Here is an 18,250-nt window from a genome sequence, read left to right as displayed (position 1 = left end):
AGTATCTCTACATCCTTCTTAGCCTTTGGTGTTGACATTTATTTATTTATTTTTATTTTCACCATTCTGATATGTGTGTAGTGATATTTCATTGTGGATTTAACTTGTGTTTCCCTAATAGCTAATAATGTTGAAAACCCTTTCATAATTTTTTTGTCATCTATTATAGTCTCTTTAGTGAAATGTCTCTTCGTGTCTTTTGCCCGTTATCTAATTAAATTGTTTATTTTGTTTGTTAATGTATTTCACTAATGTATGATTTTCACTGTTTGAACATACCACACGTTATTTGATGGAGTCTATATATGCATTAGGAGGATAGAATATGTGTGATTCCTTGAAAAGACTCAAAGGAGGGTCAAAACTGAAGTGAAGGAGCAAAGATGGGAACTAGAACGTACTGAAGAAAGAGCATGTGTGAAAATTTGATATTTGTTTTTCCTTTTCTGCTATGGGAATAGTCATATTCAGTCATTCTTCTATTGACTGACATTTGGGTCAGTCCTAGCTTAGGGCTTTTATAAACTCTCTGCTTTGAAATGTTTTCATGACTCTTGGACACACAAGCAATTATTTCTCTAGAGAATATACAAACAAGAAACAGAGCTGGATAATGGGATATATGCCATCTCAATTTTACTTACTATTGCAGTTATTTTCCAAAATTGTTATACCAATTTACACTCCTACCGAGAATATACAAAACATTTCACTGCTTGTTCCACTTTCTTGGCAACACTTGGTATTGCCTTTTAAATTTTTGCTCAGCAATTGCATACAAATAATAGCTGCTTGTGTTTTGATTTGCATTTTCCTGATTACTACAGTGGGGGAGCATCTCTTCATATGTTTAGTGGCCGTTTGTACCTTCTCTTAGGTGGAATACCTATTTATGTCTTTTGTCCATTTGGCTATGCTTTAGCAATCTGCAGGAATTCCTTCTTTAGTTACAGAGGAAATAGGGTAAGTTGGTTTAAAGTACAGATTCTGGATCTTAAATCTTGAGACTTAATCCAGGCTTATGTCCAGCCAGGTTTTAGAATGGATGCGGGTACAATCAAGACCAGAGGTGGAGGAGTTAGCCTTCATCAGCTAAGAGAGATCCCACCTCATTTAAAACAGGAAGAAAAGTTGTACATGTATTTGGAGAAAGAAGGTAGACACAAGGGTTATACATAGAAAACTAAAAAGAAAAATCTAAAATCATATTAATCATTAGATTATCCTCCTCATATCCAGTGCTTTATTGGAGAACCGGTACTCTGATAACAAAGTGTGGGCATTGGATGTTTTCTCCGTACACAGCTACTGGATGAGTTGTCTATGGCCTACATCATGTTAACGCACTTCTATCTGTGAGATATGGTGATTATTTGAACGTTTGTCACGTGGGAGATGGGAAATAATGTTCTTTTAATGGACTATGTTGGCATATCTCAATGCCCTTCCTTTACTTTAAAAACAAATATCTTAGCTTTACCTAGGTATGTATCTGTCATGAATAACCCACCTCATGACAACATTCTGCTTCTCTAAACATTATCTCCTAAACGACAGACATCCTTAGCCACGTTACGGGAAGCAAACAATAACAGCCTGTGCTCTAAGCTTAACGCCTGATGGAATCTCATCATGGCTCAGCTATCAGTGAACACAGGCACAAAGTTCTATGCATCCAAACAGACAATGTGTGAAAATAAACACAGGTAATGAATCCTGGCATCAAAGAGAAGGACACTTAAATGGAAATAATATGAAAACTCCTGTTTAGACAAGGGACAGAACACATTTTTGGATGATACATATATTCATACAGTTTATTTTTAACAAAAGAACAAAAATAAATATTCTAAATTTTACTTTTCCTCACTTTCCTAAGCTCAGTTTTCATTAGGAATTAATAGAAAAAAATGACCTAAAACTTGTTAAATGCTTTATAGTTTCCAAAGCACACTCTCACCTATTATTACGTGGGTTTGATGATCCTAAATCTGCTTTAGCTCATATTGTGACCATCATTTTATACATATACATACATACATATACATACATACATATATATATATATATATATATATATATGTATATAGTGGCTCAAAAATGCAAAGTCATTTACCCAAGGTCATGAGTAATAAGTGGCACATCTGGGATTCAAATCTAAGTCTCTCTCTCTGGCTACATGTCCAGTAATCTTCTGACATATCCTGAAGCCCACTATGAAATTCTGTCAGGTTAAATACCTCACATCTTGGGAGATGAGCTGATATAAGTTGTGGTGTCTTTTGATCACTCTGGCAAAAAGGAGAAAAAATGCACCAAGTCAAGAACAACTGCTATGTTTAGGAGTGGTGTTATCTGAAACTGGCATCTCTCTAAGCATTGGAACGACAGATCATGTGATTCCTCGAAAGGCTCAAAGGAAGGTCAAAACTGAAGCAAAGGAGTAAGACTGAGAACTAATTTTGTTTCCCTTCTTACTTTCCAAAATACTCATTAGATCCAACCCTTCTGTAAAATCTATGACATACACCTAAGTCTTGTGTTGGTGGTTTTGTTTTGAATGAATGGATAAGATCAAAGGGGAGTGTGGTTTTCTATGTTCAGTGAAAACAGCAAGGTAATTGTAGCAGAGCATCAAGTCAGGGGTCTCAGTGTCCCAGACAAAAACTAGAACAGAATAATCAATGGCTGAAAACATTGTTGAGAGTTTCAGGTAAAAGTACACAATGCTGAGAAGCAGCTTCCTGGTAAACAAGCTACTGGGAGATATAAAAATAATCTCAAAAATATTAGATAATGGTTACCCTTCAAAGGGGAGAGAAAAGGGGAGATGGCCCTTCTTATGAACATAAATTTCCATAAAAGTAATGATTTTGTTCATGCATCTCCTTCTACATTCTACTTGTAGTTCTTACTTCCTTCTTCAGATATAGCAAGGAAGATTTTTTTTCTAAGATTTTTTTTGATGTGGACAATTTTTAAAGTCTTTATTGAATTTATTACAGTATTGCTTCTGCTTTTATATGTTTTGGTTTTTTGGCCACGAGGCATGTGGGATCTTAGCTCCCCAACCAGGGATCAAATCTGCACCCCTTGCTTTAGAAGGCAAAGTCTTAACCCCTGGACCACCAAGGAAATCCCAAGAAAGATGTTTTAAGTATTCTTACCAAATTCAGAAATATTAAGAAAATTAATGTCAATACATGCAAAAGACTACCAATGCCTCATTTCCAGTCTCAACTATTCTCAGAAATTAACCTTTTGCAAGACTGATTATTTTGTTGTCATTATGAAATTCCTACTGAATAAAATGCTAATTATTTTCATGAATACATACATAGACTTTTTATTCACATAGATATATTCATAGGCCATTACAAGGAAAAAATTAGTAAGTTTCTTTCTCTTCTCTGTGTATAGAATTTCATGTATTTTCAAAGCAATTATCATATATGAGAAGGTACAAAAGGATGAATTGAGTACTGTGCCTTGTATAATGATTCTGATCCTAGTGATTCACTTTGAAGTTTCCAAATTTAACAGAACTTTTCAAAAGTGCTGACTTAAAAATGTTAATACACATTATGTGTGTGCAAAAATATAATATGGAGCTATCACTTCCCCCCAGAGATCTAGGAAAACAAAGTGAATCTATAGTCATCCATCAGTCATTCAAAACCATGCACTGCCATTTATTTGGCTCTAGGTCACTGTCCAGCTATGCTTGCATTTATAAAATTTTCTTAGAAATTTAATAGTATCTAAGCTACTCAGAAAAATACCATATGTTTGGGGCTAGAAAGTTTGGAGGAAAAAAATGGGAGATTTTCAAGAAAGCAGGATATCTCAGAAACTTCTAATGTGAAATAGAAAATACCACATCTTAGCTACAGATACATTATCTGGAAAAAAATTATCTGGAGCTCCAGATCAACAGTGTGACTTTAATCATTTTATAAAGTTTAAAACTATTTTTCAAGTACTGAGGTATCTGTTTGAAATATTGTATGAGTTTTTGCAAATGATGTTTATTGCTGTGTGGATAGAGTAGTAATAAAAAAGCATAAATGCACTATAAAATCACTACTAACTGTATATCTGTAAAAATAAAACTTCACAATCTTTCCTCATCTAGGTAAACAAAGTAAATTGCCAAAAAAAAAAATTCAACTATATGTCCCCATCATATTTTGTGCTCAAATGTAGAAAGACAATAAAAAAGAAAAAAATGTCCTCTAATTTTGACTGTTTCTTTTTCTTAATTTATCTTCTGTTTAGACATCTTTAGGGAAAAAAAAACAAACTTCAAAAGGAAAAAAACTACTTGGCAAAAACTTAGCTTGTTTAGTGCCATTTGAAGTATTATTTTCTGCTTTCCAATATACGTGTGTTTCCGTGTGTGTGTTTCTGTATGTTTTTTGACTACAAAGAAAACTTAGCTCCAATTTTAATGAAGCTAAGAAAGTTATTATTTTCATCCTAACTTATAACTTTTCTCAAAAATAATTTAAATATCCCCCCTGCAAAATTGAGTCCTCCTCCTCTAAAGTAAGTAACTTTCTCACCATTCTGTCATAATTCAGAAGACATATGCATCTCTAACTTTGGTGAGATTTTATTTGCTGAATGACCCCCAGTGAAGTCAAAAAGAGTCAAGTTAACTCATTAAAAATATGACCGCTAAAAGTCCTTAGGGCTCATGAATGCTGATGAAAAGAAATCCATAAATTCACAGAAAATATTATTTCACCCTCCTCTTTAACCTCAAGTCTCTATGTCACTTCAATTGCTAGCACTCAGAATAATGATCATAAAACTGATCATAAAACTGAAGAAGTATGCTCTCTTGCCACCAGGAGGTTAGCATAAAAGAGCACAAAGCAATGTACAATGATCATCTGTAGGATGTAGTAAATGGCACACCTTGAATTGAAAATAAAATTGATCTGTATTTGTAATCCGTAACAGTCTTCTATGACTCAGTCATGGAAATGTACATGTTAAAGTCTTGATATATGACTATATGATATAGGAAATAAAATGTTAAATTCTTAACCCATAAAGTAAATCCATAAATAAATGGTCTAATTCATAAAAAGAACAGTAATTCAGTGAAGTCCATGCTTATCTTTCTATTTTTCCATTCTTGAGAGAATAACATCAACCACAAGATGATACAGGGTTTTAAATTAGGACCACAAAGGTAGTGGTTTTAAAAGGAATAAAGACTCAGTCTAGACTGCATAGATAATTCCATCTTTATGTCCCACCCCAAATTTCCCCCCAGATCTTCCATTTTGTAAATTCCTTTTATTATATACTTACATGTTGTTCTCCTTGTTTATATTTAAGTTCATTGAGATACTGGAAATCTGTCTTATTTATTCTAACAAGTATTTTATGTGCCTAAAACAAATTATTTATTATGGAGGAAACAAAAATAAATTGTACTTGTACCCTACCTTCAAGATAGTGGTAGAAAGTGACAAGGGCCAGAAGAATGTAGAAAAAGTCATAGATTTTTAAAAGTTATGGATAATGAAAAGGCATGGATAAGAGCATAGAAGATAAATGTGAATGGATAACATGTGGCACTATTTACAGGGTGAGAAATATTTCAAGGGAAAAATTAAGTTTAGCAAAGGTGTTTAAAGTTGGAAAGCCTGCCCTTACAAACGATGCAGAATGCTGTCCCTCACAAGGGAAGGAGTATTCCCAGAACACCACAAATGGGACTTGCAGAGAGGCATGTAGGAGGGTATAACATACAGTTTTTAATGGGGTTAAAAATTACTTCTTGGGGGCTTCCCTGGTGGCACAGTGGTTGAGAGTCCGCCTGCCGATGCAGGGGACACGGGTTCGTGCCCCGGTCCGGGAGGATCCCGCGTGCCGCGGAGCGGCTGGGCCCGTGAGCCATGGCCGCTGAGCCTGCGCGTCCAGAGCCTGTGCTCTGCAACGGGGGAGGCCATGGCAGTGAGAGGCCCGCGTACCGCAAAAAAAAAAAAAAAATTAGTTCTTGGGGAGTAAAATCTTAGATATTATAATGGTGTGTGGCCTTCCAAAGTTCAATGTTACCCAGAAAAATCTTATTCTTCAATATTTAATTAATCTTGTTGGGGTTTTTAAATATCACATGAGCAGCACTGACACGGAGAATTACATAAAATGTATGCAAGACGAGTGCTACAAAATGCTGGTGAATAGATGGTTCCGACTGGAGAAACTTCTCTTGATTGATTGTTCAATCTTACGGTCAAATCATGAGAAATTACCACTGTGGGCCTATTGGCTGCCATTGACTGTTTTGTCAATGCTGTTTATGTTTAAGCCTAAGTGATTTTGTATATAACTTGGGCTATAAGAACTAAATGAAGAATTTATATACATTTTTATTTAAATCTACAAAAGCTATTCAACCCATCATGTCAATTGCTGAAAAGAAAATAATGTCAACAACGCTTGAATGAATATCTAGCAGCTAAGCTGAAATGTGTTTTCTCATTCAAGCAGAAGTTAAAGTTAAGTTCATTAAAAATAATCTTTAAGAATTTGATTTTTCAACTGATTTTCTTCTGCTGTTCAAAAAGCAGTTTGGGATTATTTTAAATTTGATTAACGTTATGACTAGTGTTTATACAAATTGCTAATCTGCATTTATAATTTGGAACATTATTTAATATAAATGTTTTACAAGTTACTCAATAAATATGGTTATAAAGTTAAAGCTAAAGATAATAAAAAGTCAGGAATGACTGAAAATGACAAAAACAGTAAAAGTAAGCAATACTGTATTAAATAACAAAAATAAATTCGTAGTACCAGATAAACAAATGTATGCTGTAAACTTTAAAGGGTCAAATAAATGCTTACTTTATTATCATTAATATTATATCTTTAATCACTACCTGATAATTGGTAAATTCAGGATCCACTGAACACATCTTAGACTTCTCTACCTTTATGCATTCTTTCATTCGAAATATTCTCCCTTCTTTCCTCTATTTATCCAAATTCTTCTTACCTTTCAAGATCCAGTTCAAATTTCTCTTATTTCCTCTAAACACTTTCATTCCACAAATATTTTAATAGCTTTTGAATTCCTAGAATATTGGATGGTTTGTTCTCTATAGTCAGCATTTAATTATATATGGAAATCCTGTACGTTCACTCATTCATTTCAAACACCTATTATATGATATACACGAGGCCCTATGCTACATGCTACAGATAAGACAGGAAACAAGGCAGATATAGTCTCTGTACCGTGAGAGCTCCCTAGCCATCAGACAATAGAGCTCTACACGTAGACAGTCAAGATGCAGCGCGGGGGGTCATGAGACGTAGACTCAGTGGTATGGGAACACATGCCACTCATCTAGGACCCACCCTATGGACCTCAGAGAGCTTCCTGTTCCAGGAATATGGCAGAGCAAGTCATAAGTCATCTTCTCAGAAAGAGGACAACTTCAAAAGAGGGTAATTAAATATCAAAGAACATTCAGTTTTGGTGGGAGAGCTCCAACTGCTTCTGATAGACTGAGAACCACACTGCTGCTTTTTGCCAACAATTAAGTCCACTCTAAACTCACAAGCTCCATGAGCGCAAGGCATGTATATTCAGTAGAAGTTCATGGAAGATTGATTTGAATGCATGAATGGAAGCAAGGGGTGAAAAGAGTTGGGGTTGAGCTTTCAAAGAAAAGTTGTACTCCTAAACTAGGAATATTGTACACAGTACATCTAAACTGCCCAGCTTTTCTTTATTTACATCTCTCACATGATGGGATCCACAGAGGTAGGATCACAGCAGAATTTGCTACACTGCTTTGTTGACACAATTTACAGATTATTAGAAAATATTCCTGACTTCTTTAGAAGATGTGGAGAGATGCACCAATCTGGAAAAAGTAAATCAAATATTTCTTCATTGTTAAAAATAGGTTTTAAACATTTGTTGTAACTAAAATTCACCAGAGATTACAGATAGGAATGTGCTACCTATTCATCTCTTATAGAGATAAGATTGCTAGCATTATTAGGATTTTCATGTTCGTTTTGATAATACATACAAGGGTGAATCATAGGGTTTTTCTCTACTCCAATTCTGTGATCTATATTTGGTAAAACATATCACCAACCTTGTAGCAGCCTCTGAGTCAGGCGGGTGATTCTGTTACAGCAGTCAGCCCTCAGATAAGCAATTCTAACCAATTTTAGTAGACACGTGTGTTGCAAACTCCAAAGAAAATTAACTGAGCAGGCATTAAAAATTAACTGATGAGAACTTATGAGTTCCAGAAAGAGTTACTATCATGTGCTGAAGACTATTTTAATCTTTCAGGCACTGCCCCGACTCCCCCAAGTGAAATGAAATGAAAAGGAATGCTTTGCCATGGTAAATTGGTTTTAAACAGTTAAGATGCAAATATTATCAGGAAGTAAGCAAAAGTTGAAAGGAAATTAACCTGCCCTCAGGATTCCTACATAGGGCAGTCCATATACAACAATCGTACCTATGAAGTTTCTGTCGGCAGATAAGGTGTAAGCAAGTGAAGCTACTGGCCAATTATACCTTAAAATTAATTTAAAAAGTGAAGTTAAATTTTAAAATGAGGTAAGTTACAATATTGTTTTTCTTCCCTTTCTTCTCTCAGATCTTGTTTTACACAGAAAGTCAATAGCGTGACTACTTACGACATTTGAAAAGACACTCCTGAATCTGGGTGACAAATCTCGCAATATTTTAATCCATCAGCAGCCAGCTTGGAAGTTGCTGACTCTACCTGGCTGTGAGCCTGATACCCAGCGGCTGAAACAGCTCTTTGCTGTGGCAGCACCTAAGCCCATTTAAAACTACCCTGCTCTGAACTTGGTTCAGATTGAATGTTATCTTCATTTTACGTTTATGTTTCAATGCCTTTATGTTTCAGTTATTGGGAACTGGAGTTGCTTTTCCATGCAGAAAGTTCCCACTCAGATAATGTATGTTGATTATAAATGTAAACACTGAACATATAAGGTAGACACCCTTACAAAATCAAAAATTCTCAAGACCCCTTATACACAGAATATTGGTTTTCAAGAGGGTTGGAACATGGATGAGGGAAATCTTTATTTTTACTAACTTCAACTAAAATTCGGTATTTTCTTCAATTGTGAATATAGGCAACAAATCATAAGTATTAATAGTACCCGTGACTTTCTCACCAATAATAATAACAAATATTTTAATATCACTTTAAAGTGCCATGATTATCTCAAAAATATCACTTATGCTTATCACCCTTTGAAATAGTGGCAGTTATTTCATCCTCTGCTAGATTTTGTCATTTAACACAAGTTTACTAAGTCACAATTTTGGATTTTAAAAAATATTTTAATAATTAGTATGAATTTAACTTGTTTCTTTGTAATTCTAGTATTTTATGCATTTATAACAGTATGGTGAGAGGTAATTCAGAAGTTCATCAGACTACCAAAGAAGTCTGTAACACACGCAAACACATACACAGACTATTGATTAAGAACCCCTGATCTTGAAGATTTCTGCTTTTAATTTAGAGGTCTCAGTTTTCAAAGAGGGAAAATAGTTATCAAGTTTGATCATACTAGAAAGCAGAGAGAAAGAGAGAGGGGAAGATTCTGAAAGAATAGATGTTTGCAACAGTTTTAAAGATTTCGTGTTTGAAGAAAAATTAAGAGCTTTCATCTAGCTAGTTTTGTTCTTATAAAAATCAAATTACGTTGCTTCCAATTCATTCTTTCTTCAATTCACCAACATTAAAATGTAACTATTAAACATGATTTTGAAATTTTTGAATTATTTAGATATGAGGTAGAGTGATTTAGATAAATACGGTTATTATTACTAGATGTTGACAAGCTGTTAAAAAACAAACAAATAAAACTGCAGAAGCGGGCTTCCCTTCCCTGGTGGCGCAGTGGTTGAGAATCCGCCTGCCGATGCAGGGGACACGGGTTCGTGCCCTGGTCTGGGAAGATCCCACATGCCGTGGAGAGCCTAGGCCTGTGAGCCATGGCCGCTGAGCCTGCGTGTCCAGAGCCTGTGCTCCGCAACGGGAGAGGCCACAACAGTGTGAGGCCCACGTCGTACCACCAAAAAAAAAAAAAAACTACAGAAGCTGCTAAGCACAAAGTAATCCCCTCCCCTCTCTAACATGTGTGGGTTCAGGCCTGTGGATTTATTAATATGCAGAGATGAAAATCTCTAATTTGTATGATCTCAGGGCCCCTGGAAAACTTTGATGAACAGTAATATACTTGCCTCCTGGGTATGAGAATGTTTTAAAATCTAACAGCAGAAGTTGAGTGCAGTGGTTTAGAGCATGGACTTTGGAGTTAGAATTGCCTTAATCCTGATGATACCACTTATTATTTATGTGACCTGGGTCTCAATTTCATGGTCTGTTAAATTAGAACAAAATATCTACCTTACAGATTTACTCTGAAGATTAAATGAATTATTATGTGTAAAAAAAGACTTAGCACATTGTATAGAAAAAAGAAATTGGCCACAATATGGAAGTAACCTAAGTGTCAATCAACAGATGAATGGATAAAGAAGATGTGGTGTGTGTATATATATATAGGTATATACACATATACATACATATATATATATATATATAAAGGAATATTACTCAGCCATTAATAAACAAATGAAGTTATGCCATTTGCAGGAACATGGACAGACCTAGAGAATATTATGCTATGTGAAATAAGTTAGAGAAAGACAAATACTGTATGTTTTCACTTAGATGTGGAACCTGAAAAATAAAACAAATGAATGAATATAACAAAACAGAAACAGACATATGGATACAGAAAACAAACTGGTGGTTTCCAGTGGGGAGAGGGGTGGGGAGAGGGGCAGGATAGAAGAAGGGATTAAGAGGTAAAAAGTACCAGGCATAAAATAAATGAGATACATGGATGAAATGTACAGCATAGTGAAAATAACCAATATTTTATAATAGCTTTTAATGGAGTATAACCTATAAAAATATTGAATCACTCTGTTGTACACCTGAAACTTATATAACACTGTAAATCAACTATACTTCAATTAATAAAAAGAAATCAGTCAATAACTAGAGGCTGGTCACAAGAGCAGTAGTGGGAACAGAAAGGGAAGTGAAACAGCAGTAATAGTAGTGAGAACAATCTTTAGAGCAGACCCTATGAGTCTCTTGAAAAGTAAAACTCTGGGATCAATTTAACTAAGTTTTTAGCATCTTAATAGAAATCTTAATAGAAGGGCCGCCACTGGCTGCCTGTGAGTCCTAGTGGGCAGCACTAGGAGGTAAAGGAAGAAGTGAGAAGTGAGAAGTTTAGAAAAATCTCACTTAGTCAAAAACAAACCTGGAATAAACATTGCCATGTTCTCTAAGGAACATTTATTTTACATAAATCATGGCATTGTGATCTTGCGGCAACTAATTAATAAAACTCTGGGTGTGCTGATCTCTCGCAAGGCTATAGCTTGAAATGCAAAGACCAACTTTTCTCCCTTGACTTGTTCAAGGTCACTAATATAGTAGCGCCCAATCTACGCAGATCGAATTGTTAATGTGTTGAAACAATTCCAGAAAAGCAAATAACGTTCTGGTACTAAAGTTTAGTTTAATGGATTTACAGCCCCCAATGCACATGACAGTCTTTGAAAAACCGATTTCCTCTATCCAGCTTCCATGTATCCTCTCTACCCATATTCTCTACATCCTTTACTCTGAAATAATGAACAAAATCCCAACAACGTGACTAAAAGAGCATCAGATATTCAGTAGGCTGAAGAGATCGAAAGATGCCTAAATATAAAAATCTGTCTGGCATGCTCTTAGGCACGTTAGTATTGGCAATTAGTTGTAAACCTTCTCACATTAGGACTGTGGTGAGTGTGTGTGCCGGGGACAGGGTAGCGGCGGGTTAGGCTGGATGGAGAATGCCCACTTTTGTCAGTTGACTCTTTTTTTTTTTTTTTTTTTTTTTTTTTTGCGGTATGCGGGCCTCTCACTGTTGTGGCCTCTCCCGTTGCGGAGCACAGGCTCCGGACGCACAGGCTCCGCGGCCATGGCTCACGGGCTTAGTTGCTCTGCGGCATGTGGGATCTTCCCGGACCAGGGCACGAACCCGTGTCTCCTGCATCCGCAGGCGGATTCTCAACCACTGCGCCACCAGGGAAGCCCTGTCAGTTGACTCTTAAACCCAACTGACGCTCATTGTTTGCTAGGTTGAGAGTAAAACAGAACCAGAACTTCCAGGCTTCTAAGTAGGCAAAGGAATCTGGCCTTTCCTCTGTCCATCTGACATTTTCCACAGCCTATTGAACAAAATCTGTATTTCCATATTGAATATGATTTTTAGATAGAATTTCCAGGAAGTATATAAGAGCTCTGAATTTGAAGTCAGAGAAATTGGATTTACATCTTAACTTTTTCCTTAAAATACCGTATGAGCTGGGACAAGAAATACAGCCTCATAATGTTAATTCCTTCATCTGCAAAATGAATAGTTTAAACATATTTCGAAGGACCCCACCAGCTCTAAAATTCTCTGAATCACTAAGTACGATAAAGCAATAAGCTAATTTAATTACGTTCTTGCAGCGTAACTAGGTTGCTATAATCAGGAGGGCTCTCCTGAAATACATTATTTTTCTCCACTTCTGGCTTGAATATGTTTTCTATCATGATGGCATAATGATAGTCCCCTTCAGTCAAATAGATTCAAATTCCCTACAGCATGCAGTCATCTTGATTAACATATCAACAGTTTATCAAAGGTGGAGTATTCCTAAAACACAATAATGTCCTTCAGGTAGCAGGTGTTCCTGCATTTTATTCACATGGCTAGTTGAAAAGATGCAAAGGTCTTTGGTTTCGTGATGAGACTAGACAGACTTTTTACCTATGAAAACACTTTATCAAACACAAGTAAATTTTAAAATTCCCCCCAAATTCTTTTTAGCATATTAAAATCGACATATTACTCATAATTAATTAACCCCATCAGAAAACAAGCGGCCAGAAAAATGTGTAAAATTAAATATAATTGTAAAAACAAGTTAATTTTTATGTTGTGGAACTCTTCCTCTACCCGTGAACATTTGTTTCATATTTTGTTTTAAATCTTAGATGGTTTGAAAAGTAATACATTTAAATTTAATGCAAAATTTAATACTGAATGTAAATGAGTTAAATGGTAGGTAAAAATGATAGATGTTATCAAGAACAAACATACTATTTTAAAAATGAATTATTACTACATTCAGAAAAAGGTATGATCCATGTATTTTAATTTAGATTATCAACTTTCAATCTTCTCTCATAGAAAGACAGGAACCAGATTGTGTAACATTCTAATCTTAATTTTTATAATACCTGAGTTTAAGTCCTAGCTCATCCACTAACTTATAACCTTGGACTTCCTACTTAGCCCATCTGAGCTTTGACTGACTCACCTATTAAATAAAAAACACAGTAGAATGGCAGGGATCGCAAGCAATTCCCCTGGACTAAATCCCACTTACAAAGTGGCTTGGCCCAAGCAGTGAGGGATAGCTAATAATCCTTCTACCTGGTAGACTCTTTGTTCTCATTCAAAAAAAAAAAAAAAAAAAAAAAGCAAACTATTGTATTTTAAAAAGTAATTTCTCTTGAAAAACTGTAGCTACTTCACTTTATTGCGTGTGCTTTACATTTATAACTAAAGCAGACTTCAAGGAAAGAAAAAAATTAAGGTTAATTTCTCAATAAGATGCTCTTTCCATTTTCTCAGAATTCACCAGTCACTTTAAGACACAAAGATTACATTTGATTTAATTACATCTCTTTAGTGAAAAGTAGTCTTCACGCGACTGAAAGCAAGAAATACAGAAGGAAAATATAAATATAGACAATATGTAAAATAGTACTGCTCTTTACTGAGTGTTTCCTAAGGCAGGAGCTTTGCCTGGCTGGGGTTTCCCTGAATTCACTCCTTTATAACAGGATAGTTTAAGGATCACACATATCCATTATAAGGATTATTATTCATTTTTCCCCTTTAAAAAATGATTCTGTGCAATGAATACGGATCTCAGTAAAACAGAATCTCTATTTCATTATGAAGAGTAGAAAACTCAGTATTATCAGTGAGGGACACTGGGGATAAGGGTGAGGGGTGAACACATAAGTTTGGGATGTAAACAAACCTGGATTCAAACTCCCATCTGTCCCTGACTGGCTATGTGGCTATAGGATGGTTAGGTTATTTCTATGGGACCCTCCTTAGTAAAATGGGGCTCACTTTATTTACCTCAGAGGGTTGTGCTAAGAATTACATGAGATAGTGTGTGTTGGTAAATGTAACTCTCAGTATGTATTATTCTGGTTGTGATCTGTAATCAATACTACCCTTTAAAACTAGATCGTCTGGGTTCCCCTGGTGGCGCAGTGGTTGAGAGTCCGCCGGCCGATGCAGGGGACGCGGGTTCGTGCCCCGGTCCGGGAAGATCCCACGTGCCGCGGAGCGGCTGGGCCCGTTGAGCCATGGCCGCTGAGCCAAAGTAAAACTAGATCGTCCTTAAATTATTGGTCAGTGGTTCCATGCCTTTTGCATCTGATTGCATGTATATATTTCAGACCTAGATTTCAGATTCTCTAGATTAGACCTGAAAGTCATGCATGTAATGCATAACAGCCATTCCTGCACAAGGCTTATCTCAAAGAAGGGGTGTCCTGAGCCCAGCACTGGGCTCTGGGAAGGCACTACTCTCCTCTTGCAATCGCTTCATCCACCAGTCCCTTCTCTGAAGAGCTGAGAGACATAAGGACTAAAGCCTCAAGGCTTTGCCTTAAATATTTTATAATGTATCTATTGAAATAGAATAAATATAAATGAACAGCCAATGAGCAGGAAGAATTTCTGGAGTTGTGAGGGACACTCAGAAAAAAAGGAATAATCATGGTGGGCAATAGTGGTCAAGGAATGTTTTGTGAAAGGCTGAATCTACCAGATTGTGTTGGACTTGGTATGGAGGGAAGAGGGGAACACAGGAGGAGGCATTCCTGAGGAAAGGCAGAGGAAACTGGGCCAGGGGCAACATATGTATAGATTGGGAACATTTTAAAAGATGAGGAATAAAGAAAGAAAGAAAAGGTAGCATCCCTGCCCCTACTGTGTCTGCCATCTGGCTAGGACAATTTCCAACTAATGAGCAAGGTAAAAATCCAGCATAGTTCCACACAGAGAGAAGCCTAAGAAGTACTTTGTAATGATGATCAAAAATATGTATTGTTAATTACCAAAAATGAAACAATTGACCTAAAATTCATGAATATAAAATCAATATATATTATGAAAGGTTTCTCTCCTTTGTAATAAATGTCACTGAATAATAATAGGCATATTTTTTAATGTTTTTTTTTTTAATACAGTAGGAAAACGGGTCTCTAAAGATGCTGTTAAATATCCATAGGAATCAATTGGAGGAACTATGGGAGCTCAACGTGACTTGATAGGAAGACTTATATCTCAAAATGGTTTAATTTTACATTTTATAGTAATATAAAATTTATTACTATAAGAGAGGAGAAATGTAAATATGAGTGAAAGAGTGAAACAAATAATAAAAGCAAAATCCAGTGTACCAAGTCCTTCATGTGGTACCGTTGAAAAAAGAGAAAAGAGGCTCAAAATGGAGTCACTTGTGCTAAGCCGCATGACAGGAAACTAACACTTAACACTTAACCTAACTGCAGTTTCAAGTTCCCTCAGGTCTGTAATCATAACCAGTCAGCACTAGGAAAGTAATCTGCCCAACAGAACCCTTCCATCCTCCTCAGAAGGGCAACCTTCCCTGAAGCAATGAATTTTTTTGCTAGTAATTTCCTTTTTCTGCCCCCTTTCTGCCTCTAAAAACCTCTCCTTTTCCACAACTTGGCAGGGCTCCTTTCTATTTATTTGCTACATGGGATACTGTCCAGTTCATGAATCGTTCAATAAAGCAATTTGATCTTTAAACTTACTCAGTTGAATTTTTGTTACAGAGCAGTACAGACCATATAATCCAGTATCACATTCAGTAGAGTACTGGCAAAATACTCTTACAAGAACTTGAAGCCCTACACACATTTCAGGAAGTTTTCATATTTAAATATAAGAATAAATCACTGTGGTATTGCTGCATGTATTTTATTAGGCAGGCTTTTCTGCATTATTATAGAAGAGTCCTAAAATATAAAGTTAACTCAGGTTTTAGATAAAACATGAACTATGCAGCATTAGCTATTCGGATATATGAGGCCTTTGGTATTATGGTCAGGCATTTTCTATCAGTGTCAGGGCACTTCACCGAAGCCCATGTGTGATAAAACAGCAATGGCCTCTAGAGCATGGTTTTAGAGTAAGCTTTCTTGGAATTCTAATGAGATTCTTGAAATGAACACACATGTGCGCACACGCGCGCGCACACACACACACACACACACTTATCTCCTTTTTGCTGCTGTTGTAACTTGCCAAAGAGTAAAGGTATATGAACCACGTCTCATTAATATTAATGTATACTTTGGTATTTTGGTCCTTGAACACTGCCACTCTGTTAAACGAAATTAAAGCCCTGACAGAAACATCTAATTAACCCACAGTAAGAAAATGCATTACTGTGTCATAGTTAATAAGCAGTTTGATGTAATCATACCTTCATCACTCTCCTGATCGGTTCTGTCCTTTGCACGGTGTGTGCTTAGAACCAGAATGTCTAATATTAAGATTGCTCATATATGAGTTAAAATGGATAGCTGCTCTCCTTTCAGACGTACAAATAATCGAGTTTCTTTTACTGAGAAGGACTGGGAAAGAAATACCTGAACTTGTGTGTCTTAGACTAATTGTTACCATAAAAGGAGTCTCTGGGATTCAGTCATAACCGCAGGGTACAACGCTGGGCTCAAAGCTGGTTCCCACGTCCAGTTTACCAACCTCCTCAGAGCATCTGAACCACAAGTAGCAGCTCCCTCTGATGGGAGGAGGCTTCCCAGGGCCCGGTAAGCAGAGTTGTGATAATCTCCTTTGGGCCATGTGCTGTCTCTAGGAAACTTCACTAAGCTCAGAGGCATTGCAGGAGATGATCCTACCTTAATGAGGACCTGAATGGACCCCGTGGCTTTTGTGGATATAAAATACCAGAAGCTCATGGTGCAGGCAGCGCTGGCTTCTTGCCACAGACCACTCTTGAGGTGCGCTTCTTCGCCCCGAAGGCCCACCGGAGTAGCCTCCAGATACAAGAAGTGCCCTGGGAACAAGATGGGATTCAGATAACGCAAAAATGACATTGAGGGGATTATGTTAGCTTTTCCATCTTGGGGTTTTTAATTACATTTCTGTGATCTGAACTGCCAAAGGTATTTCTGCTTGAAAGAGAAAGGAAATCTAATAGCATTGCCTCTGGCTCACTGGCAGAACAATATCCAACTGTCTCTGTTTTAGCAAAGTACTTCACGGTGTGCAGATTAACTCATCTGACAAGATATTTATGCCATGGACTCAACAAGATAGTTATAGAAATTATTTTATGGACTCCCCAAGCTGTCCAGTTATTGTAAAACAATGCAAAGATTGTCTATAAAGTACAAATGGAGGGATATGACGTACTTTTAAAAATTCAGTCATCTGTTGAGTACATAAATGAAATGCTGAGGATTTTAATATACAACACACAAGGAAAGATATTGAGTTTTCTGCTTGTGTATCCAAATATCCAAAACATTTTATGTATGTATAGCTGAGCGTTTGAATGAAACTTACACCTACCTTTCTTTGTCATGGTTGGTCTGGCTTGGAGAGCTTTGTTTTATCACAGGCCTGTGAAATGTCAATATTTCCTACTCTGTAGCATCCAGGAATTCAGGATCCCTTTTTTATTCTCCTAATGTCTTTTGCCCCTTGACCAATGAATCTGAGACCTGACCTCAGCTCACTGTAAAAAGAAGCTATACCGGGTTTCCCTGGTGGCGCAGTGGTTGAGAGTCCGCCTGCCAATGCAGGGGACGCGGGCTCGTGCCCCGGTCTGGGAAGATCCCACATGCCGCGGAGCGGCTGGGCCCGTGAGCCATGGCCGCTGAGCCTGCGCGTCCGGAGCCTGTGCTCCGCAACGGGAGAGGCCACAACGGTGAGAGGACCGTGTATCGCAAAAAAAAAAAAAAGAAGCTATACCTAGCACCCTTCACTTAGATGATCTTATAGCTAC

The 18,250-nt window shown here is 36.7% G+C and overlaps 1 protein-coding gene across 1 annotated transcript in view; it reads right to left on the bottom strand.

The window, feature by feature from the left end:
* Positions 1-18,250, bottom strand: part of MALRD1 (MAM and LDL receptor class A domain containing 1) — a 628,554-nt gene that overhangs the window by 254,400 nt on the left and 355,904 nt on the right. The window contains exon 28 of the mRNA XM_059059255.2: positions 17,139-17,296. Within this exon, the coding sequence (XP_058915238.1) occupies positions 17,139-17,296 (158 nt within the window). The remainder of the gene's footprint in view (positions 1-17,138; positions 17,297-18,250) is intronic.

The sequence above is a fragment of the Kogia breviceps genome, chromosome 3, assembly GCF_026419965.1.
Source record: "Kogia breviceps isolate mKogBre1 chromosome 3, mKogBre1 haplotype 1, whole genome shotgun sequence".
NCBI classification, from domain to species: Eukaryota; Metazoa; Chordata; class Mammalia; order Artiodactyla; family Physeteridae; genus Kogia; species Kogia breviceps.
This window is presented reverse-complemented; position numbering and strand designations above follow the sequence as displayed.